Genomic DNA, 18,022 nt, shown 5'->3' with positions numbered 1-18,022 from the left:
GCTGTTGCAACTCCGGGATGGGGACTTTGCGACCAAGCTCTCAGAGGAAACTTTGCTTCGATAAGGTAGTTAACCACCGTACGGGCAAACACATCTAGACTTTCTCTCTCCCAGTTCTAACCTGAGATGCAAAAGTAATTGCTCGCCTGCACCTCTCGGAGCCGTTCCCACAGGAAATCTGGGTACAGAAGCCTATCTGGAGATCAGTAGATATCATCTGAACCAAAGACCAGAAGAGAGACACCCAGCTTTGAATCGCTCGCACAGTTTCTGGCTGGCCTCTCTGTGCGGAACGCTACAGAGCGCAAAACGCTTTTCTGACTGCTGAAACAGTTGCTACAAAATCAGCATTTCTAGCAGAGGTCTTAGCTAGGAAGTAGTTTATTAGGGGCTTTCTAGCAGGTTTTTTGTGAATTTAAACACAAGCTGATAACAGAAGTTTTACAAAAGAGTTCTTTACAGCACAACTGATGCTGTCAATATACGCTGGAGACGATTACGGTTTCTTTCACACCAGAAATCTCTTTCACTAGGAACAGCCGCTGCTAAAAGGGCACCACGCATTTGCCTACAGGTTCCCTGGTGGGTCTCACAGCTTCAGAGATGACTCAGTGCCGCGGCACGGACGTTACCACGGTTGGCAGGGGCTGCAGCGGAGGCACCTCCTGTCTGTCGCCCCGTGGCCTCCTGGACGGCGGCAGGTGACTGCGCGGCTGCTCTAGAGCAGTGGAGGCTCCTGCCGTGCCCGGGGAGCAGCACTGGGGTCACCCCCGAGTGCTACAGCAGCTCTTGGGCAGAGCCATGTCCTTGCAAGACATCAGTCCTCTAGAGAGATCAACCACCCCAATTTCTAACTGTGATGAGAAGGTAACAACCGCAGTAACACAGACAGGGGTACAGACACCACCTCCCTCCTTCGGATCCCTCAGGAGAAGGGCTGGACGTAGAGGTTTGGATGAGAGCCCTCACTCCGAGCACCTACCAACGCAGCCATGAGCTCTGCTCTGCGCGAGGCCAGACGGACGCCTCCCTCTGCACAGGCAGTAACCCCCCAGACACCAAACCCAGCTCCTCACACCAGGCTCTGTCCACCCTCTCCCCACTGTGACCCCCGTGCCTCACCCAGACCTGCTGCTAGAAACCATTTCTGGCCAGATAAAAGGTCAAAGACAGAGAAGCATCACGCTTTTATCTACTGCGATAACTTATATAAAACGCCACATTACATTTTCACCTTTCCACGTCCATTTCAAAGCTTACCCATTTCAGCTTGGCTTTGTTCCACCCCCCAACCACACAGCATTTACTCCCTCAGTCAGTTTTAACAGCTAACCAAACCCTCTTTTTTTCTTTTTTCACCTTTTGATACGTAGCCAACCGGCTGTGGAAGGCTCCCTTCAGGCCCGCAGATGTTGTGACACCAGCTCCCCCCCTGCCCAGCTCACCTGCTGGGGCTGGGAGACGCAACGCCCCGGGGACCCCTTTACATCCCTTCCGATACAGGTGGGGTCTGCTCAGAGACCAGCTGCTTCTGCTGCCACCAGGTGCTGTGACTAACGCACATCAGAAATTCTCAGTGAAAGGACAATTAGCGATCAGTGTATCAGCTACACCTGACCGTTCTAAAGAAACAGACCCGGTACTGAACATTTTGAAGAATGGTTTCCGAGCTCCAACGGGCTCTTTCTTCCATAGCTCAGGAGCTTTGGGAGTCAAGCCTTGCCTGCTCTGCAGGAGACCAGCCTTCAAATCCCCCTTGCTCTGGGACCAGGATAAGCACACACCTCAGCCCAACCGCTAATTATTTGCTCTGCCAAATTTTCACGGCAGCTTTAATGAAAGCCGCATCTCGGAGGCAACATTCTGACCCGCTACGGTGCTGCACGCGCGGTTTTGTATAGACCGAGAAACGGCTCTCCTCTCGGCTGCGGCCGCGTGAGCGTGTCCCCGCTGAAGGGGAAGTGCCACCTCCTCCCCTGCCCCAGCTGCACGCCCCACTGCAAACCCCACCTCGCCCCGCTGACACCCCCCCCGCGGCCGCAGCGACCTGCCGCTACCTCCCCGCGGAAAGGCAGCTCGCAGCCAGGATTTCTGGGCGCTCTACAAAAAATTTGGGCTGGTAAAGTTTGCAAAGGCTAACCCTGCACATCCCTACGGCGCTGTAAAGCCGCTTCCCATTCCTAACCTGCTTAGTTCATCCTCGTAGACAGTAATTCTTGAATTGGAACACAAGAACCTAGAAGGTTTGAACGCTTTTATTTGATTTTGGTTTTATACAGCAATACAAATTATACAGATTCGTTACAGTACAGATTTTGCAGGGGTTTATAGAGGTACTTCGTGATTTTTTGGTTTATTTAAAAGGAAGAGGCAGATCTTGGGAGCACGGTGACACGAACAAAACAATCTCAATGTAGGAAGCAAATCCCTACCGTGCTGAACATTAACCTAGCTGAAACTAGCTTAATTTCAGAGGTGGTGAAAGGTGGTGGCAGCGTTCCTGGCAGTAACATACCGAAAACATCAACCCTGGGATACTCTAGAGCTTTACACAGGAATTTGTGAGCTTACAGGCAAGCAGGTTGCCTCTGTAACGCACTGAATGTCCTTAAAGCCCTTGGACGCACTTTGCTGGGAAGGGCACAGAAATGGGGGAAGCTGATGTCGAGATGAACCTGCCGTGGAGCAGACAACATCATGTAACAGCGTCGCTGCTGCTGTGGAAAAGGAAACCATAAAATGCTTTAGATTTAGTCACCCAAACAGCTACAGTAGGACGAGGAACGTGACCTTAGACCTAATAACAGCGACAGCATCATCCCGCACTGCCCTGGGACGGTGAGTCTCGGCCACAACCGCTCTGTCATAACCAGCCCTGGGACACCCAGCACAACTTCAGCAACACGAGGTCAACCGTGGGCACTCTTTTAGTCGTGCCAGCGCATCTCAGCAGTAGGTTTACACCTTGTTGCTACTTTAGGAAGGCAAGAAAGCCACCCTCGGGGGCACACATTTAACATGACTCTCTCGCAGCCCGTCATTTGGCTACGTGAACACTCCTCCGCCTCCCTCTTCAGCCGTCAGAACAACGTCCACGACAAGCCCAAAGAGCCCCCTAGGATGCTGCTATTGCACGGCCCAGTGAGTTGGCAACACACCAGTGCCAGCACTGGGCTGCTGCCCTCGGAGGGCTGGGATTAGCCCTCCCGGTGCCGCTCCTGGGCTGGGGACCTCAGTGGGGTTTGATTTTTGGTGGTGGGCAGGGCAGTTTTGCAGCACGTTAGACGCGTGCTGCTCACTCCTGCGCATTGTCCCACAGCTCCTCCAGAGCCACCCCACCTGCGACCCAACCCAGGGGGACACCACGAAGCAATTCCTACAGTAGCAAAGCGATGCCTTAATTCCATTTCCCTTCCAAAAACCATCATCTGCTGCATTCCTGACTTCAGTTTTGTCTATTTTTTTAAGTTCAAGCTTGAAGAAAGCTCCACATGGCTAACAGAAATAACTTGGTGAGAGTGAATTATCCGTTTGTTACCACCACTGGTAACCTCCCCTTCCAGGCTTTGCCATGCCAGGCTCGGCTTGAAGCTGCAGCGAAAATTAAGCATTACAGTTTAAGCCTTAACTGCTTTTTGCTGGTGGGAGGGGGAAAAATAATCTTGCTTCCTCCTCCGAAATTTAAACGCCACATTCAAATGTTAAATATAGTTTTGTCAACTGTTGATACAAGCTAGTTTGATATGCTTCTGTATAGGAAAATGTTAATCAATTAGATTTTTGAGGGGGAAAAAGGAATAGAGGAGTCTGACCCTAAGCCCCACAAGACGCATAATGCTCCAAAGAAACCAGGCAACGCGTTCATGTTTGCCTACAAAGGACTTAAAAAATATATCTATTAAATAATATTGGTATTAGGTGGCATTCACTAGTGGGAAATCTTTGACCAAACACGTATTAGGAGCCACAGAAAAGTATTTTTAGGAACGAGATGAGCTGTTTCCTATCTACCTTTCTCACAAACGGGTGTTACTCTCCCGCACACAGAGAGATGAAACCAGCGCTTCCCCCGCCGGGAGGTCTGACAGAGCAGCTGTGAGCACGCCTGGTGGCAGCAGCTGAAGGGCAGTGTCCCCAGCCAGCCCTGTCCCTACACACCACTCACCCAGGTGCTGCCACACACACAGCAGCAACCGGCTCCGAGCGGGACCAGGAGTCTCTGCTCAAGCTGCCATCAGAGGGCCCGGAGGGCAGAACGCTTCCCACCCTCTCACGCTACGGAAAGCGGCAAAACCAGCAGGAAGGTCAGAGCTCGCTTCCTCAGTAAAACGTGGCTCTCCCTCTTTGCACTTCCCTTGCAGTGTGCACATACTTCAAAGACACAGGGCGACAGCCTCATTAACAGTTACGTCTAGTGGGAAACAGGGCGGCTCAAAGAGCCAGGAGAACCTGGGCAAGACAACAGCATTTTTACTTTGTCTCCCCACAAAGGCTGCACATGAAACTGCTCACTACTCCAACGGGAAGGACACACATTTAGCCCTGTATCAGGGCAAATTGGTCAGAGCAGCAGAACTCAGCTGGCTGGAAAGGGCAGGATGAGCTGGATGACCTGCAAGCCACAGGACTTACAAATTCTGCCTGGCAACCTTAGAACATGACTGAAGTTACACTGAAGCCACAGGACTTTAGGCTCACTTCCACACGCACACAATTGTTACTTCACTGTGCCCTGCCTTTTCCAGCACTTGTTTAGGTTAGATTCCTCCCCATTACCTTCTTCTCCTCCCCCCCTTATTTGTATAGGAACGGGTTTGGTACAGCTTCCCCAGAAAATTTAAGGAAGCAAATTTCCGAATTAACACAATGTTTGAAGACTGAAGGTGGGGGGGAAGAACATGCTATAGCAGACTCAAATAAAGACCAATGTTAAATATTACTTAATGTTTTCTTTTATTTAAAAGATCATTCACAAAATACCATATCCATAAATTTATTTTGTTATGAAGCAGAATGTGTTAAGTGTTTGGAATTCTCTTCTTTTCCTTTTTTTTTTTTGTTTTGACATTTAAAAGTCAACTGTCTTGACTAGATGTGAGATTTTATATGGGAATTTGTTCTTAAAAATCTTTTCCACATTGAAGATGTAAATAGGTCAATTATTGGTTTGGAATACCACCACACAAATGCATGTCTGTCTTAAATTAAGTATTAGTGTTAGACAAATGGTTCTTATCTCAGAAGCAGATTAAGTGACAGGCAGAAGGAAGGAAAGAGTAGTTCTGTAAGTTGCTGGGACTCTGACATTATAAAGGTAACTTTAGGGGAGAAATTCACTACTAGCAGTGACGCTGCTGGCAGTGAAGCAGCCATGCTTCCAAACTCCTCTTGCAAGTGCTCTGGTGTGCTGGCGGTTTGATCTGAAAGCTGTCAGCACTAGCACTGGGGGCCCAAGATCTTCTCGTGCGCTGGACGTGTCCACACATCAGTGTCATAGATTCAGGTTTTGTTTTTAAACATTGACGACCTCTCTCCTTTTGCTCCAGCCTCCCCCTCCCCTCCCACCAACCACACAACACTGGCAAGAAACATTTCAAGTGAAGAGAGATGCAGCAATTAGAGATGCTTTTTACCCAAACTTCTACATGAAGAGAATCTATAGCAGAATGATTTCTAATCTGCTCATTTTCAAGGTATTCTGAAAGCAGAGGTCTTAAAACTGTACACCACTGGGCAAAGAAATACAGGGGATAATGGCAATTACATACTGCATGGCAAAGTATACGCTCCTTAAACAAAAATAAAAAAGTCAATTTTATTTGTAGAAACTTTAAAAATTTACCAAACATGTAAAACCCAAAAAAAAAAGTAAGCAGAAAGAGCCAGTGAGCAGTTGTGCTCAAACAGGCACATTTTTGCAGCACTAACCTTGAGCTCAGAGGTGTAGTATCACACCATTTTGAAGTCAACAGCCAGCCACCAGCGAGTCTGCTGGCAGGGGCTTTACCCATACTGATTGCAGCCCCTACTCACCAGGCTTCTTGTCAGCCAATTTTATTTGCATCTATTAAATTGATCTTTCCTGGTAACCGGTGTGAAAGGGCAGCTTTCCCCCTTAGTTTTATAAGGGGCTCTGCTGTGTACAGTAACTACCATCAAATTGTCATAAATGGTATCTCCCTACTTGGTTAGAACTGTAAATTTCTCTGTTCAACTCATCTGGACTCTCCAGTTTTCCTCTTCAGAGCCACAGCAATACAGAACAAGACATGCAGGTCAGAAGAGGAGCACTGAGGAAGTAAAAGGAAACAATATGGGGCAATAACTAAGTCTAACCTGCGCTTCTAAAGTAAAACAAACCCAGAAAGGAAGAAGTTGAAGCAGCACCTTTGTCCAGAGACCTCCACACTCGTGGAAGCAGCTACACTGCCTTATCTACTGGCAACTGTGCTGCTTGGAAGAAAACAGAAGAGGGAAACTCAGCACAAAGCAGGCACTAGATACAGCAAAGCCAAGAACGTACTAAAAACCACTTGTTAACAGCTGACATGCATTCACAAGCTCTGTGTTTTCGGTTTCAAATAGGACAAATGCCAGATGGCAGGAATGGTAAACTGCAGGGTTGACATTCCAGCAGAGCTAGTCACTCTCTACTGTCTTGCTTTTTCTCCCGCCTCCCCATTCCCTCTCAACCCCAAACTCAGTCGTGCTCTTTTACTACTTCCTCTCGGGGCTTGGCTCCACCGAAGATAGCAGAGTTTGGGTTGGCTACTTGATTGAGGGGAGTAGCAACTGTTCGAGGTTTGAGCTGAAGTCGGGGTCGCTGTGCTCTTTCCTCTGGAAGAAAAAACATCCATGTTTTAAGATCTGGCTGTCAAAGGTAGTAGCTTTAACCTGACAAAGAAAGCAGGAGTCTCCTTCACGAAGGAAGACTGAATTACAGAAGATATAAAGAGTTCACCTTCTGTTGGCTCTCTGAAGTCCATGGAAGATCCACGAAGGGGAGGCCCATCTCTGAAGCGACCAGTGCCACCACTTCCCATTGAGGCACCTGGTGGTCGCCGATCTCCAGGGCGGGTTCCTCTACCCCGGCCTCCCAAGAAGTCGTCATCTTTGAATCCTGAAGATGGAAGATAGTGAATTTAAAGAGCATATTTTGCGATACTTTTAATCTAGATTTTTAGGTGGGTCACTGGAAAACCTTGCAAGTCACTGCTGTCAGTCCAAGACGGTGCACTGAGAGCCTTTGTAGCCAAGATTGCTTCACAGATCTCTAACGTGTTCTAGAAGTGTCATACAGATTCCATTTGAAACCAAGTATACTACGCCAAGTTCAGAAACCGCTTTATCCACCTAGATAGAGGCTTATTGGAGCATTGGAGAGTGGGTAATCAAGTGAGCTTAAAATAAGAGCTTCAGCTGCAACTTCAGTCTGCTAACACTATTAGCTGAATTCAGAGACAACACTAGAAGTACCCAGAAGATCACACTGGCTACAGCCTTAGCATGAAGTCTGCAGGAGAAGAGCAAATGGGAAAATAGCTAGGGAGTAGTGAAATATACAGTCCTTATAAAACAAAGCCTTTGAAAAACAGAGTAAAACGCCAAGGCTTTTAGTTGTAGTAAAAACTGACCAGGCATTTACTAATCAAAGAGATGGGGGGAAGGAAAAAAAAAAATCAGACTTTAAATATGAAACTGACTTCATTTCTTCAGTTTATGAATCAAAGAAATCAAGAACTATCTGTCACTGGCCAGAGTTCCATTCTGTACCAATGACTATCCTGGAGTATCTCTCTGAGCCCCCAACATCTGCAGTCAATGGGACGAGGATACTTCAGGCTATCTGCACATCCAAGGGGCATATACTCAGTTTTTCAAAAGCTGCCTGTAAGAGAAAGTTGGTTTGCATCCACTCGAGGTTTTCCTTTCCACTTCAGTATTTGGTAGAGTTGCAGAACTGTCCCTTACTTCAGTACCAAACAACCATCTTTAAAGACTTGATCCAGAGCAAGGTTGTACAACCTGAGAAGAAAAGTTTCTGTAGCAACTAAGACCCAAATGCTAAACTTTTGGCTCGCAAATCACTCATCCAGCATCTAACAAGCCAAAATGCATCTGCATTTGAAGAAGCTGCCAAAAAAAAGTATAAAGCTATGACACCAGAATGCTTAGCTACAAAGGCAGGTTAAGCGCAGTGCTATAGCAAGCTTCCTCTCTCCAGCACCATTCTTCAGTTTCATGCTAGTGGCAAGGGCACACTTTGTTACCGCTCCTTCTACTTTGTCCATTCCACTCACGCAGAGACCAGACATTGCAAAGTTGCACTTGCCAACATCTCCCCAGCAGAAAATGGACCAAACCCACTATTTCAGAGGACAAAAGCTGTTGTGTTAATGTCACCCTGGATTCTAATAGCTGGAAACTGACAAGAAGTGAAGAGCAAACTCGGTGGCTCCGTCACTACCTTCCACTCCACAAGCACAGTCATTTGCTGCAACTTGCATTACTGTAATAGGTCTAAAAGTTTAGGAACATTTTGCATTTAGAAGTGCTTTGGAACACTAACACGTCTTTGGAGAAGTCAGTTGTTTCAGGATACACATATAATGATGTCACATCTCCTTAAGAAGGTGAAAGCCTCTGCTCTGAAAGAATACAATATCAGTTTTTCCACAGGATCTGTCTGTTTCTGCTACTATTCAGAAATGTACTTGGTCTCATGTTTGAGAAATGCTTAAAATCTAGACACCATAGGCTACATGTGAACAAATATTCTGTCATTTGGGATTGTTTCACAAAATTTACAATCAAGACTCTTTCCTCTGTTATAAGGCAATGGAAGATTGCCCTTGAAGAATCCCACTGCAGCTGTAGGACATCCAATATTGGCATACATTAGATTCAATCAAAACAGTAATGGGGACAAACGTAGCTGACATGAAAACGTGAACATTTCTGTGCCTTTTAGGCTGCCTATCTGTATAAGTGTTAATACTGATACCAGAATTGAAGTCATCTCTGGAATCCCATCCACCTCCTCTGGATTCTCGGGGACCTCCTCCCATTCCTAGGAAAAAAGCCACAATTGTGTTCAGGTCTGAAGCTGTGGGAAAGACTGATCAAGGGGATACCAAACCAAAGTTTCAGTCCTTCCATATCCAAAGTTATGCTGCTGGAATATCCTTTCATTTTGGTTCTACCACGTTCCATTGCACAGGAACAAAAGGTCAGCTTAAGTTAACGAATAAGTGATCAGAAAAGTTTCTCTAATACGCATTCAATGGAAACCTTTAGTGAGTCTAGATCTATTAAGCTTCAACTACAAAGCCTGTTTTCACACTGGAACCGGAGATCAAGAGTCCAAAATAAGTATTTTTCTACTTGTGCTCACTTAACTTACTTTTCTTACATCATAATAAAATAGTAGCAGATCAGACTGTTGGGCTTATGATTGTCCTCTGCAAGACACTGTACATTACTAAGGGTGTTGGTCTCACTTCCTGGACCAGGAGTGACAACATGTTCAGCTTTTGGACACAAAGCACATCTACTCCAGACATTTCAGGAGCGGCAGCAGCTACGTTAGAAACATGTATATACACAGAAAATTTCTCCTTCTTACATAGTCTTCATGTTTACTTGCATGCCTTGTCTTAGCATTAGTTAGCACCAGAAGTCATAACTACAACCATTATATTTAAGAAGCTATTCAGAAAAATAGAAGTCACCTCTGTCATCAGGCCCGCCACCTTTTCTGAAGCCAAAGCCACCTTTATCCTGTTTTCTGCCTTCTGCTATGTCCACTCGGAGTGATCGATCACCCAAAAGCTGTTAAATAAAGGGGAGAATCTCTTCAGAATGTACCATATGGGCTGCCAAGAAGTTTGAGACTTGTGCTTATCTTTTGATTCACAAATTAATTGCAATATACTTACTGCACCATCATACGTAAGAGCTTCCTTGAGTGACTCCACTTCATCGAACTCTACGTAACAAAATCCTAAAAGAAGAACCTCACAAGTTAATACCAGCACTTTAAAAGGCTCCTGTAAGAAGCCACTCTTCCTGCATATCTGCTAATAGCCTCCCTTCTCTTTCAAAAATGAGCTACAGTATGATAAGTGCAAGACATACGCAACTCAGACACCAAACACCATCAACGATAAATGCATTTACCTATGCCTAATAATGATAGGGACGAATCCTGAAATAGAACTCTGTATGGGCACGATGCAAATGCCAAGAGCCTGATTAATTCCCTTTACATGGATTTATAAGGCTGTCATAACAGATTAGATTTGATCTATGCCTTTAGACAGTTATTTAGCTGAATATTGACATTTGGTTACTAGTATTTTTAAACAAGAAGCTTAAGTACCTGCTTGGCCAGCAGTCTGATTTTGTATCATCACATCACATTTAGTGAATTTATTCCTTCTCTAAGACCCTCTGTTATCTGAGTTAAGCCTTCCCCTCTCGCCCCCCAGAAGCAACTTACAAACATACTCCCTTTCTGCTGGCCAATTCCAATGGAAATTAGATTTGCATCCTCTAAAACAATTATCTGTATGGATTATCTACTTGCTTTTTCCCCGTCTACTAAAAAAAGACAAGAGCTGAAGCAACAGGCGTCCTCTGAACTAAAAGACTGTTTAAGTACTCAACACTTAAGGTCATGGATCTTAAGTGGGTGAGACACTTCAGCTTTGTACTAATTCATACAAGACAAAAGAGGTTTGAGAAATTGCTTTTATGGCAGGGCCAATATTGACTCTTGTCACTCTTGTCTGTATCTTAAGATGATGGAACTAACAGTGAATCTCATTCAAATGAAGCATGTATTTGTTAGTGAATGAGGAATCTGCATAAGTCAACACAAAACCTAAACACAGATCAACAAGAGAATGAAATTCACCTAGTAAAGTGACTTTAGAAGTAACTCATTTTCTCCTACCAGTTAGCCATCTACAACCTGAACAACTCTGAACACTCACCTTTAAATTTGTCTGTTTCCTTGTCTCTGACTAGTCGTACACTCCTTACACTGAGATCCTTGAAGATGGCATCTATGTCTCCTTGCACAGTGTTGAAGGGTAGATTTCCCACATATGCTGTGAAAGGGGGTTCTGTTGGCAGCTCTTTCTGTTTGCGGGAACCAAGGCCGCCACCACGAGACCTGTTGAAAAAAGCACTCCGTTGACTCCCAACACAGCCAGTAATATAGTATATAGCACTGCTGAGGTGCTGTTTGACTCTTTGGAAGTGGATTTTTCCACAACTTTGGTTAATTTTTCCTGTCCCTCTGCCTGTACCTGCCACCTCCACTATTGGCCAGCTCCCTTCCAGTATTACCTGATACAGTACTTCAGTCAGAAAAAAAAATGAACAACACGTATAAATACATTACAGGAGAACTCAGTAACAAAGTGATGAACAAACTTCTTTCTCACCCCACAATCCACTAGGAAAAGCAACATAAGGTTATCTCTACTGTCCCCTACTCAAAAACGTTACTACTTAAAACACACATCCTGGAACAGATTTTAAGATTAATTAATGGCAGTGAAGAAATACTTGCATGGCACAGGCTTGTCAGTTTATCCTGAAATTAAGCTGGATACAATGCTTTTACTATGCTTTAATGTTGATAGTACATTATCAACATCCACTCCACAATCACTTAAATTATTTCAGCAGCATTTAGCTTAACATAAACATCTTCTCCTAACTGAAGTTCTTGCCATAACTGCCACATATCTGGACTAGAATGCTTTGAGTTGAACACATGCTAAAAAACTTGGTTAATCAAGGTGTTCTAAGGCAGAGAAACCAATTTCAGTGCTATCTGGATGTTTACTTCGTCCTTTGTGTCTCATGAATTAGAGACAGAGGTAAACTAGTTTGTCTTTTCCTGTCTTTCCCTCAGTCTCAGTTAAGGCTATTGACATTGGTTGCTGAAAGAGTAGACTGTACCAGCTAAATTCTTTACTGTATTGATGTAACACATCTGTGTGTTAATTACCTGTACAGCCTAATCTTGTAAAGCTAACTTTGATCTCCTTTACAGAAAGCAAGATTTGTACTGTGGGCACAAGGCAACCTTAAATTACAGCTCCAGGATGCCACTGTCACTGGTTCCAACACCATTTGCCCCAACCTAAGCAATCTTTGACTTTTACCTGAGAGGCCTAGCTACTACTCTGCCTATGTTCCTTCAAGACCTTATTTTTACTGGGCTTTGTTCATGTCTGCTCCCTTTCCCAGAGGCTCACCATGCATTTAAAAGCATGGTGGAACACAAACTGTACCAAACCAGGATTTGCTAGGGTGACATGGACTAATTAGATTTCTGCAGAGTCCTACGTAAAATACAGAAGGTCAAATAATTTTATTATTTCCTTTTATTCTGGCTAGTTGCATGCAGCCAGAAAATCCACTGGACAAGCAGAGTACTTGTTTGCCTTTTTTTCATTCCACAATATTTTATTACTAATGAATCAGATAATACAGGAATCTTCAATAAGACTCCTGAATTCTTCCTAGGTAAGCCTGTCATTTGTGCCTTTTCATGGTAGCAGCTCCTTGCAGGAGTGATTTTTCACCAACACTATCAGCATGCTGCTAAATGTACTTGAATCACAACCTACACATCTTTAATTAGCGTCCACCCAGGTTCATATTTTAGCATTTTTGGCAATATTCCTCATATGCCTTTGTCTCATTAACAAGGCAGAGTCAAAAACATACCGGGGAACTAAAGCTGCTATAGTTGGGTGCCCTGTATGTACAGCAGAATTAGCTTTAGTCACAAGATTAAGTTTTAAGCAGGAACTCCAAGAAAACTGAGTTGCTCTTCTAAAGAATTCCACAGTATGTAGAATCAATTCCCTGCCTCTGTCCTTGATTCTCATCTATGGCCTTACAAACAGCTCTTAAAATACCAGCATATTTAATTTGCAGCCAAAAATCTTAGCTTTTACTTTCTCTAAGAACATCAAAATCACTTCGGCTGAGTTTAAAAGGAACATTCCCTGCTTCTACACATTCTCACCAGGTTTCTTGGACTGCCAGTCATCTGGCTCAGTAAGCTGATTCACCTAAAAACTCACCCTGAATTCTCAGCCAGATCAACAAGGTGATATGGACAGCTGCAAAGAGTGCTCATGCCAACACAGACAGGAGAATGAAAGCAAGGGCTTGAGCTACAGCTTTCAACAGCAACCTCCACTCAGATCCATTTGAGCTGCTTCTGAAACCACACCCTCAACTTAGCAATCCCCAAAAGAATTTTTGTGCTACAGACAAACCTTGTTTCTATCACAGCGCAGAACAGCTTCACAGGGTGCATGTGTGGAAATCCATGCCCCATTGTGCAATCTCTACTGATATGAAGTCAGAAAATGAAGTATTCTTTTTGAATTTGATCCATTAAGGCCTTAGTTATCAAATATATAACCATATATTTGGTATTTTAGTCTTCATTTGAAGAACAGGAATGGTCAATAACTAGGTTCCAAACTACGTTTCCCACAGAATCCAGGTATAGCAACACAAAAATAAACTGTTTCTATACTTCCCTACGGTTTTTCAACACTGAAACAGTAGGGGGGAAAAAAAAAGGAGTTTTACTTCAGTGACCGAACAATGGGATTTTAAGATGTTCTCATTTGTAACAAAACAGCACAGAAGTCAACTATAATTAAAACCATCTCTGAATTAAGTGAACTGGGTCACACCAAAGTGTTAAATGAGTATCTGCATTTCCCACTCAGTGTAACTTTTGCTCAGACACAATTAGGTAATAATTATGGCATCTTAAAACACAACTTTTTTTTTCCAAAAAAACAAAGCAGAAAGCTAAAGAGGAAAGCTTGGTTCTAGCAAATGCAGATGCAAACATCCCAATGATTAGACTTCCTTTTTGGTGGACTGAGTCAAATGACATCATAATGCCATATTGGGGTGAAAGAACAACAAACTATAATTTTGAAATTACCCTTTTAGAAAGTTTAGCTGTTTTTTCCAGAAAACAAAATCTATCAAAAGTTCAAAACAAAGAATATTTTGAAAGCTAGTATTTGAGTTTAAATAGCCTTTCACTAAGGACTAAAACAATAGCTCAGTATTTATCTTTTTGCACAGCACAGAGACAACAGCCTAACTGGATTCCAACATTACCAGAGGCAACATAACGCTCAGCAGGATGCAAGTTTTGTCGAGGCTCTCCAAGACCACAACTCTAAATACATACCCAATTTATTCAAGCAATCCAGTACATCTCTAGAGTAAGCATTAGATGTCTTCAACAAAAACTTACCCACACCTAAAAATTAGGAGACATTTATTAACATTAAATTGGTAAGACACAGGATCCAAAATGCCAGGATAAAGACTATCTCTCCATTTTCACTTACTTGTGCAGCACTTCAGCAGATGAATCTTAACCTTTGATTAACATGCCCAGCATTAAGCCCAGTGCTTAAAGCCACACCAAAATAAACAGCCTACCAGCAACTCAGGAGTGATAAACATTCCATTTCCTTCAACTTTGAGAAGCTCTGCAGATGTTCAAAGATTTTCAGGCAGGCCTCAGTGTGCTTAAGTACAGATTATTTTCTTTGTCAAATTTTGGGCTCCAAAACACTTACCAAAAAGCTTTTATAGTAAGCCTTTTGTTATTAAAACCAGCAGCAAGTTTTGCATCTGGAATAAAGTGACTTTTGCATACCATAGTATTATATGCTTCAGCTCTTTATCAGTGCATTACTAGTGCACTAGCAAAATCCCCTGTCTCGTCATGCCACAGTCATTCTGTTGCTCTTCCACCATAATTCTGAAGAGTATTAAAAAGATATACATGAATATATATATCTTATATATGTTAGAACTTGTGGGGCACTGCTGTTTTCTATCTGGCACACTTAAATCTTACACTCACTCTCTATACAAACCAAAGGTTATGCAAAATGCAACTTCCACAAAAACTATTATATCTCAACTGAGTTTACACTATTTTTTACAGTCCTCGAACACCTAAAAATGAGTAGGAGTCACTAAGTTAACATGAGATTCTTTAATTGGAACCTTCAAGAACAGTCATGTTTTCATTACACTACACATATTACAAGACTTCATACAAAGCAGAGACCTGTTAAGGTCTGAAATTGTGAATTAGCTATTAGTAACTTAGTAATAGTGACAAAGCTGCACTCTAATAGTAGCATCTGAGGCTTAAAACTACAGCTAATTCAGAATAAGTACATTTTCTCATCTGCAAAGGCATCTACTAATCAGCAGGATGCCTTTACTTCACAAAAACAAGTATCCACATCTTGCCTCAGAGAAAGATTGAATACTCTATTAAAGAAATCTGAATATGAAAGTAACATTTTAACTTTACTTTTGTTACTTCACAGAATGTGCCTACACTGACTAGGGCAGACTGAATACTAACATCTGAATTTATTATGTGCGTCAAGTGCCACTTTAGGCTGCTGTCAAGGTTATTTGTTACAGAATTAAAAAAAAACCCAACAGAACTGTAAGTTCTCATTACATTCCTTAAGATTTGTTTGCAAAGACAGCTTATTTAATAGGTTTATGCCTATTATTTTATTTTAGTGCACACACACACTTATATGGCACCAACCTTCAAAAAAGTCAATTGTTAATTGCATCTTCACAACCTGATTTAAGACAAACTTCGTAATTGCTGGTTATTGTTTCTGTAGCTGCTTCCCCATATGTATTCTCCAGCAAAGAAACAGAGATGAGACAAGCCTTATTCCTAAGGATCAGGGATTTGGAGTCAGCACCCGGAGCCGCGGATAACGCAGGAGGGCGGCCCACAGTCCTCCCCGGACGGAAGCACCACAAAGCCTTCCCGCTCCCTGCCCGCTGCAGGCATCACAATGCTGCCCGCTTCCAGGGGCGCCTCGCCGTGCCGCGCTCGTCCCGCCCGAACAGGGGCTTCTCGCTCCCCTACAGTCTTCCACGGGAAGCTCCCTCCTCCCATCTCCCGGTCTGTCCCTGCAGAAGCGCCTTACGGCCTACCTTGGCGCTGGCCCAGCACCTCCCTAAATCTCCCCCCCTCCACTCGCCTCCGGGCCGGCGGGAACACAGCGACACCCTCCTTCTCCTCCTCCCGCCCCTTCCCGACGCTCCCAAGCCTCCAGGCCCTAAACCTTGCGGCACTCGCCCCGCGTAGCGAGGGGACGGCCGCTTCCCCCTCCCGGTACACCACAGCCTTCCTCCTCGCCTTACAAAGCGTGTCTGCCAAGGCCATAAGGAAACGCGCCCCGCCGGCCTCACCCCCGTCACCCGGAGATGGGGAGGCGGCAGGGCAAGACGGACCCGAAAGGTTCCTAGAGACAGAGCCGCCGCGTCCCTCTCTCCGCCCGCCCCCCCGCCGTGCCCGCCCGCCATCTCCACAGGGAAAGGGGCAGGCTAGGCCCCGCGCGGCCGCGCCCCCTCCTCGCCCGGCTGGGGGTCCGCGGACCGCCACTCCCTCCTTCCCTCCCCGCCCCGGGGGGAGCCCTCGGCGCTCCCCAGGCCCCGGCGCTGCCCGCAGCACCGCGCTCACCCCCGGCCGCCGCCGAAGCTGCTGTAGGCCCGATCGTCGTAAGGATCAAAATCCGCCATCGCCACCTCAGCCTCCTCCCCGTGCGAGCGTGACAGGACCGCGCCCGGAGGACCCCGCGCCGTTTATATACGGCGGAGCTCGGGCCAGGGCTGCCCCTGGCGGTGCCTGTTTCCAGCTCCCCGCCCCGCCGGGGCTGTCCGCGTTACTGCCTGTCGGGAAGGCCCGGCGCCTGGGCGCTTCCCCGCCGCCGCCGCCGCCACAGGTGCTGGCCGGCCCGGGGCAGCCTCCCGTACGGGCTGCGGGGCTCGGGACCGGGCGGTTATTGGTGACACGAGCCGAGGCCTCTGGCTGTGAAGCGTGCCGCAGCTGCCCCGCTGTGTTGGTCGCTGTCTCCAAATCGCTTTGGAATCGCTGCGGATACCATCAGAGGCAGCTGGCGCTGCGGGCGTTAATGCTTGTTCTCTGTGCTCGTGTGGCCGGCGGGAGAGGAGAGTCTGGAAGGCAAGCAGTAAATGGGCACAATTTTTGCATGGCCGCTGCAGAATAACTCTGTATTTTATTGTAAACAAAGACAATGGGCCGATTTCTTGAACTGATTTGTTGCGTTTTCCTAGGCCATTTATTTCAGGCTTTATAGTAAAACCATAGGATGTACAAAGTCTCATATGATATCTGGTTGTGCCAATACACCTCAGTGTCCCTCTGACTCCCCTGGGATGGAGCATAGGCGACAGGAAGGGAAATATGGCACTAGGGGAACACGGGGCTGAGGGGATGCTGTGGGTATGAGGAGAGCCCAGGGCTGATGAGGGGAGTGTGGGGCTGAGGAGAAGCATGGCCCCGAGGGAGTGAGGGGCTGAGAAGCCATGGTGCTGAGGGAGCACGGGGCTGAGGAGAAACCATGGCGCTGAAGAGAGCCGGTGGTTGAGGAGAAGCTGCGTTCCTGAGGGGAGCACAGGGCTGAGGAGAAGCCACGGCCCTGAGAGGAGCATGGGGCTGAGGGGACAGGGGAGGCCATGGCCTAGCAGGGGTGACAGGTCCGTGGCACTGAGGAGAAGCTGTGGCGCTGAGGGAGCATGGGGCTGAGGAGAGCCTGGAGCTGATAATGGGAGCACGGGGCTGATGAGAAGCCACAGCGCTGAGGGAGTGCGGGGCTCAGGGGACCGAGGCACTGAGGAGAAGACATGTCCCTGAGGGAGTGTGGGCATGAGGAAAAGCCATGGCGCTTAGGGAGCATGGCCCTGAGGAGAAGCCATGGTGCTGAGGGAGTGTGGGGCTGAGGAGAAATTGTGGGGCTAAGGAGAAATCGTGGGGCTGAGGACAGCCCTGGGCTGATGAGGGGAGTGCAGGGCTGAGGAGAAGCCAAGGCACTGAGGGAGCATGACCCTGAGGATAAGCTGTGGCGCTGAAGGAGCGCGAGGCTTAGAGCAGTGTGGG

The 18,022-nt window shown here is 46.0% G+C and overlaps 1 protein-coding gene across 2 annotated transcripts; it reads right to left on the bottom strand.

Moving 5' to 3' along the window:
• Positions 1–2,237: 2,237 nt before the first annotated feature.
• On the bottom strand, positions 2,238–16,727 carry EIF4H (eukaryotic translation initiation factor 4H). 2 transcript variants are annotated; one of them, XM_063340868.1, is made up of 7 exons: positions 16,586–16,727; positions 10,998–11,179; positions 9,939–10,003; positions 9,732–9,831; positions 9,005–9,070; positions 6,962–7,120; positions 2,238–6,837 (listed from the first exon to the last, which is right to left on the bottom strand). In XM_063340868.1, the coding sequence occupies exons 1-7, from the start codon at positions 16,642–16,644 to the stop codon at positions 6,701–6,703; spliced, it is 768 nt and encodes a 255-aa protein (XP_063196938.1). In that variant the 5' UTR covers positions 16,645–16,727; the 3' UTR covers positions 2,238–6,700. The 2 variants fall into 2 exon arrangements, with proteins under 2 accessions (XP_063196938.1, XP_063196939.1); XM_063340869.1 differs by lacking the exon at positions 9,005–9,070.
• Positions 16,728–18,022: the final 1,295 nt, after the last annotated feature.

The sequence above is a fragment of the Chroicocephalus ridibundus genome, chromosome 7 (genome assembly GCF_963924245.1).
Source record: "Chroicocephalus ridibundus chromosome 7, bChrRid1.1, whole genome shotgun sequence".
In the NCBI taxonomy this organism is placed as follows: domain Eukaryota; kingdom Metazoa; phylum Chordata; class Aves; order Charadriiformes; family Laridae; genus Chroicocephalus; species Chroicocephalus ridibundus.
This window is presented reverse-complemented; position numbering and strand designations above follow the sequence as displayed.

Excerpts from the sequence above, each read along its gene's own strand:
- EIF4H (XM_063340868.1), bottom strand. The coding sequence starts at position 16,644 with ATGGCGGATTTTGATCCTTACGACGATCGGGCCTACAGCAGCTTCGGC. Across the intron at positions 10,004-10,997 it reads GGAAACAGACAAATTTAAAG|GATTTTGTTACGTAGAGTTC; the intron begins GTGAGTGTTCAG and ends TTCTTCTTTTAG. Across the intron at positions 9,832-9,938 it reads CTCTTACGTATGATGGTGCA|CTTTTGGGTGATCGATCACT; the intron begins GTAAGTATATTG and ends TTTATTTAACAG.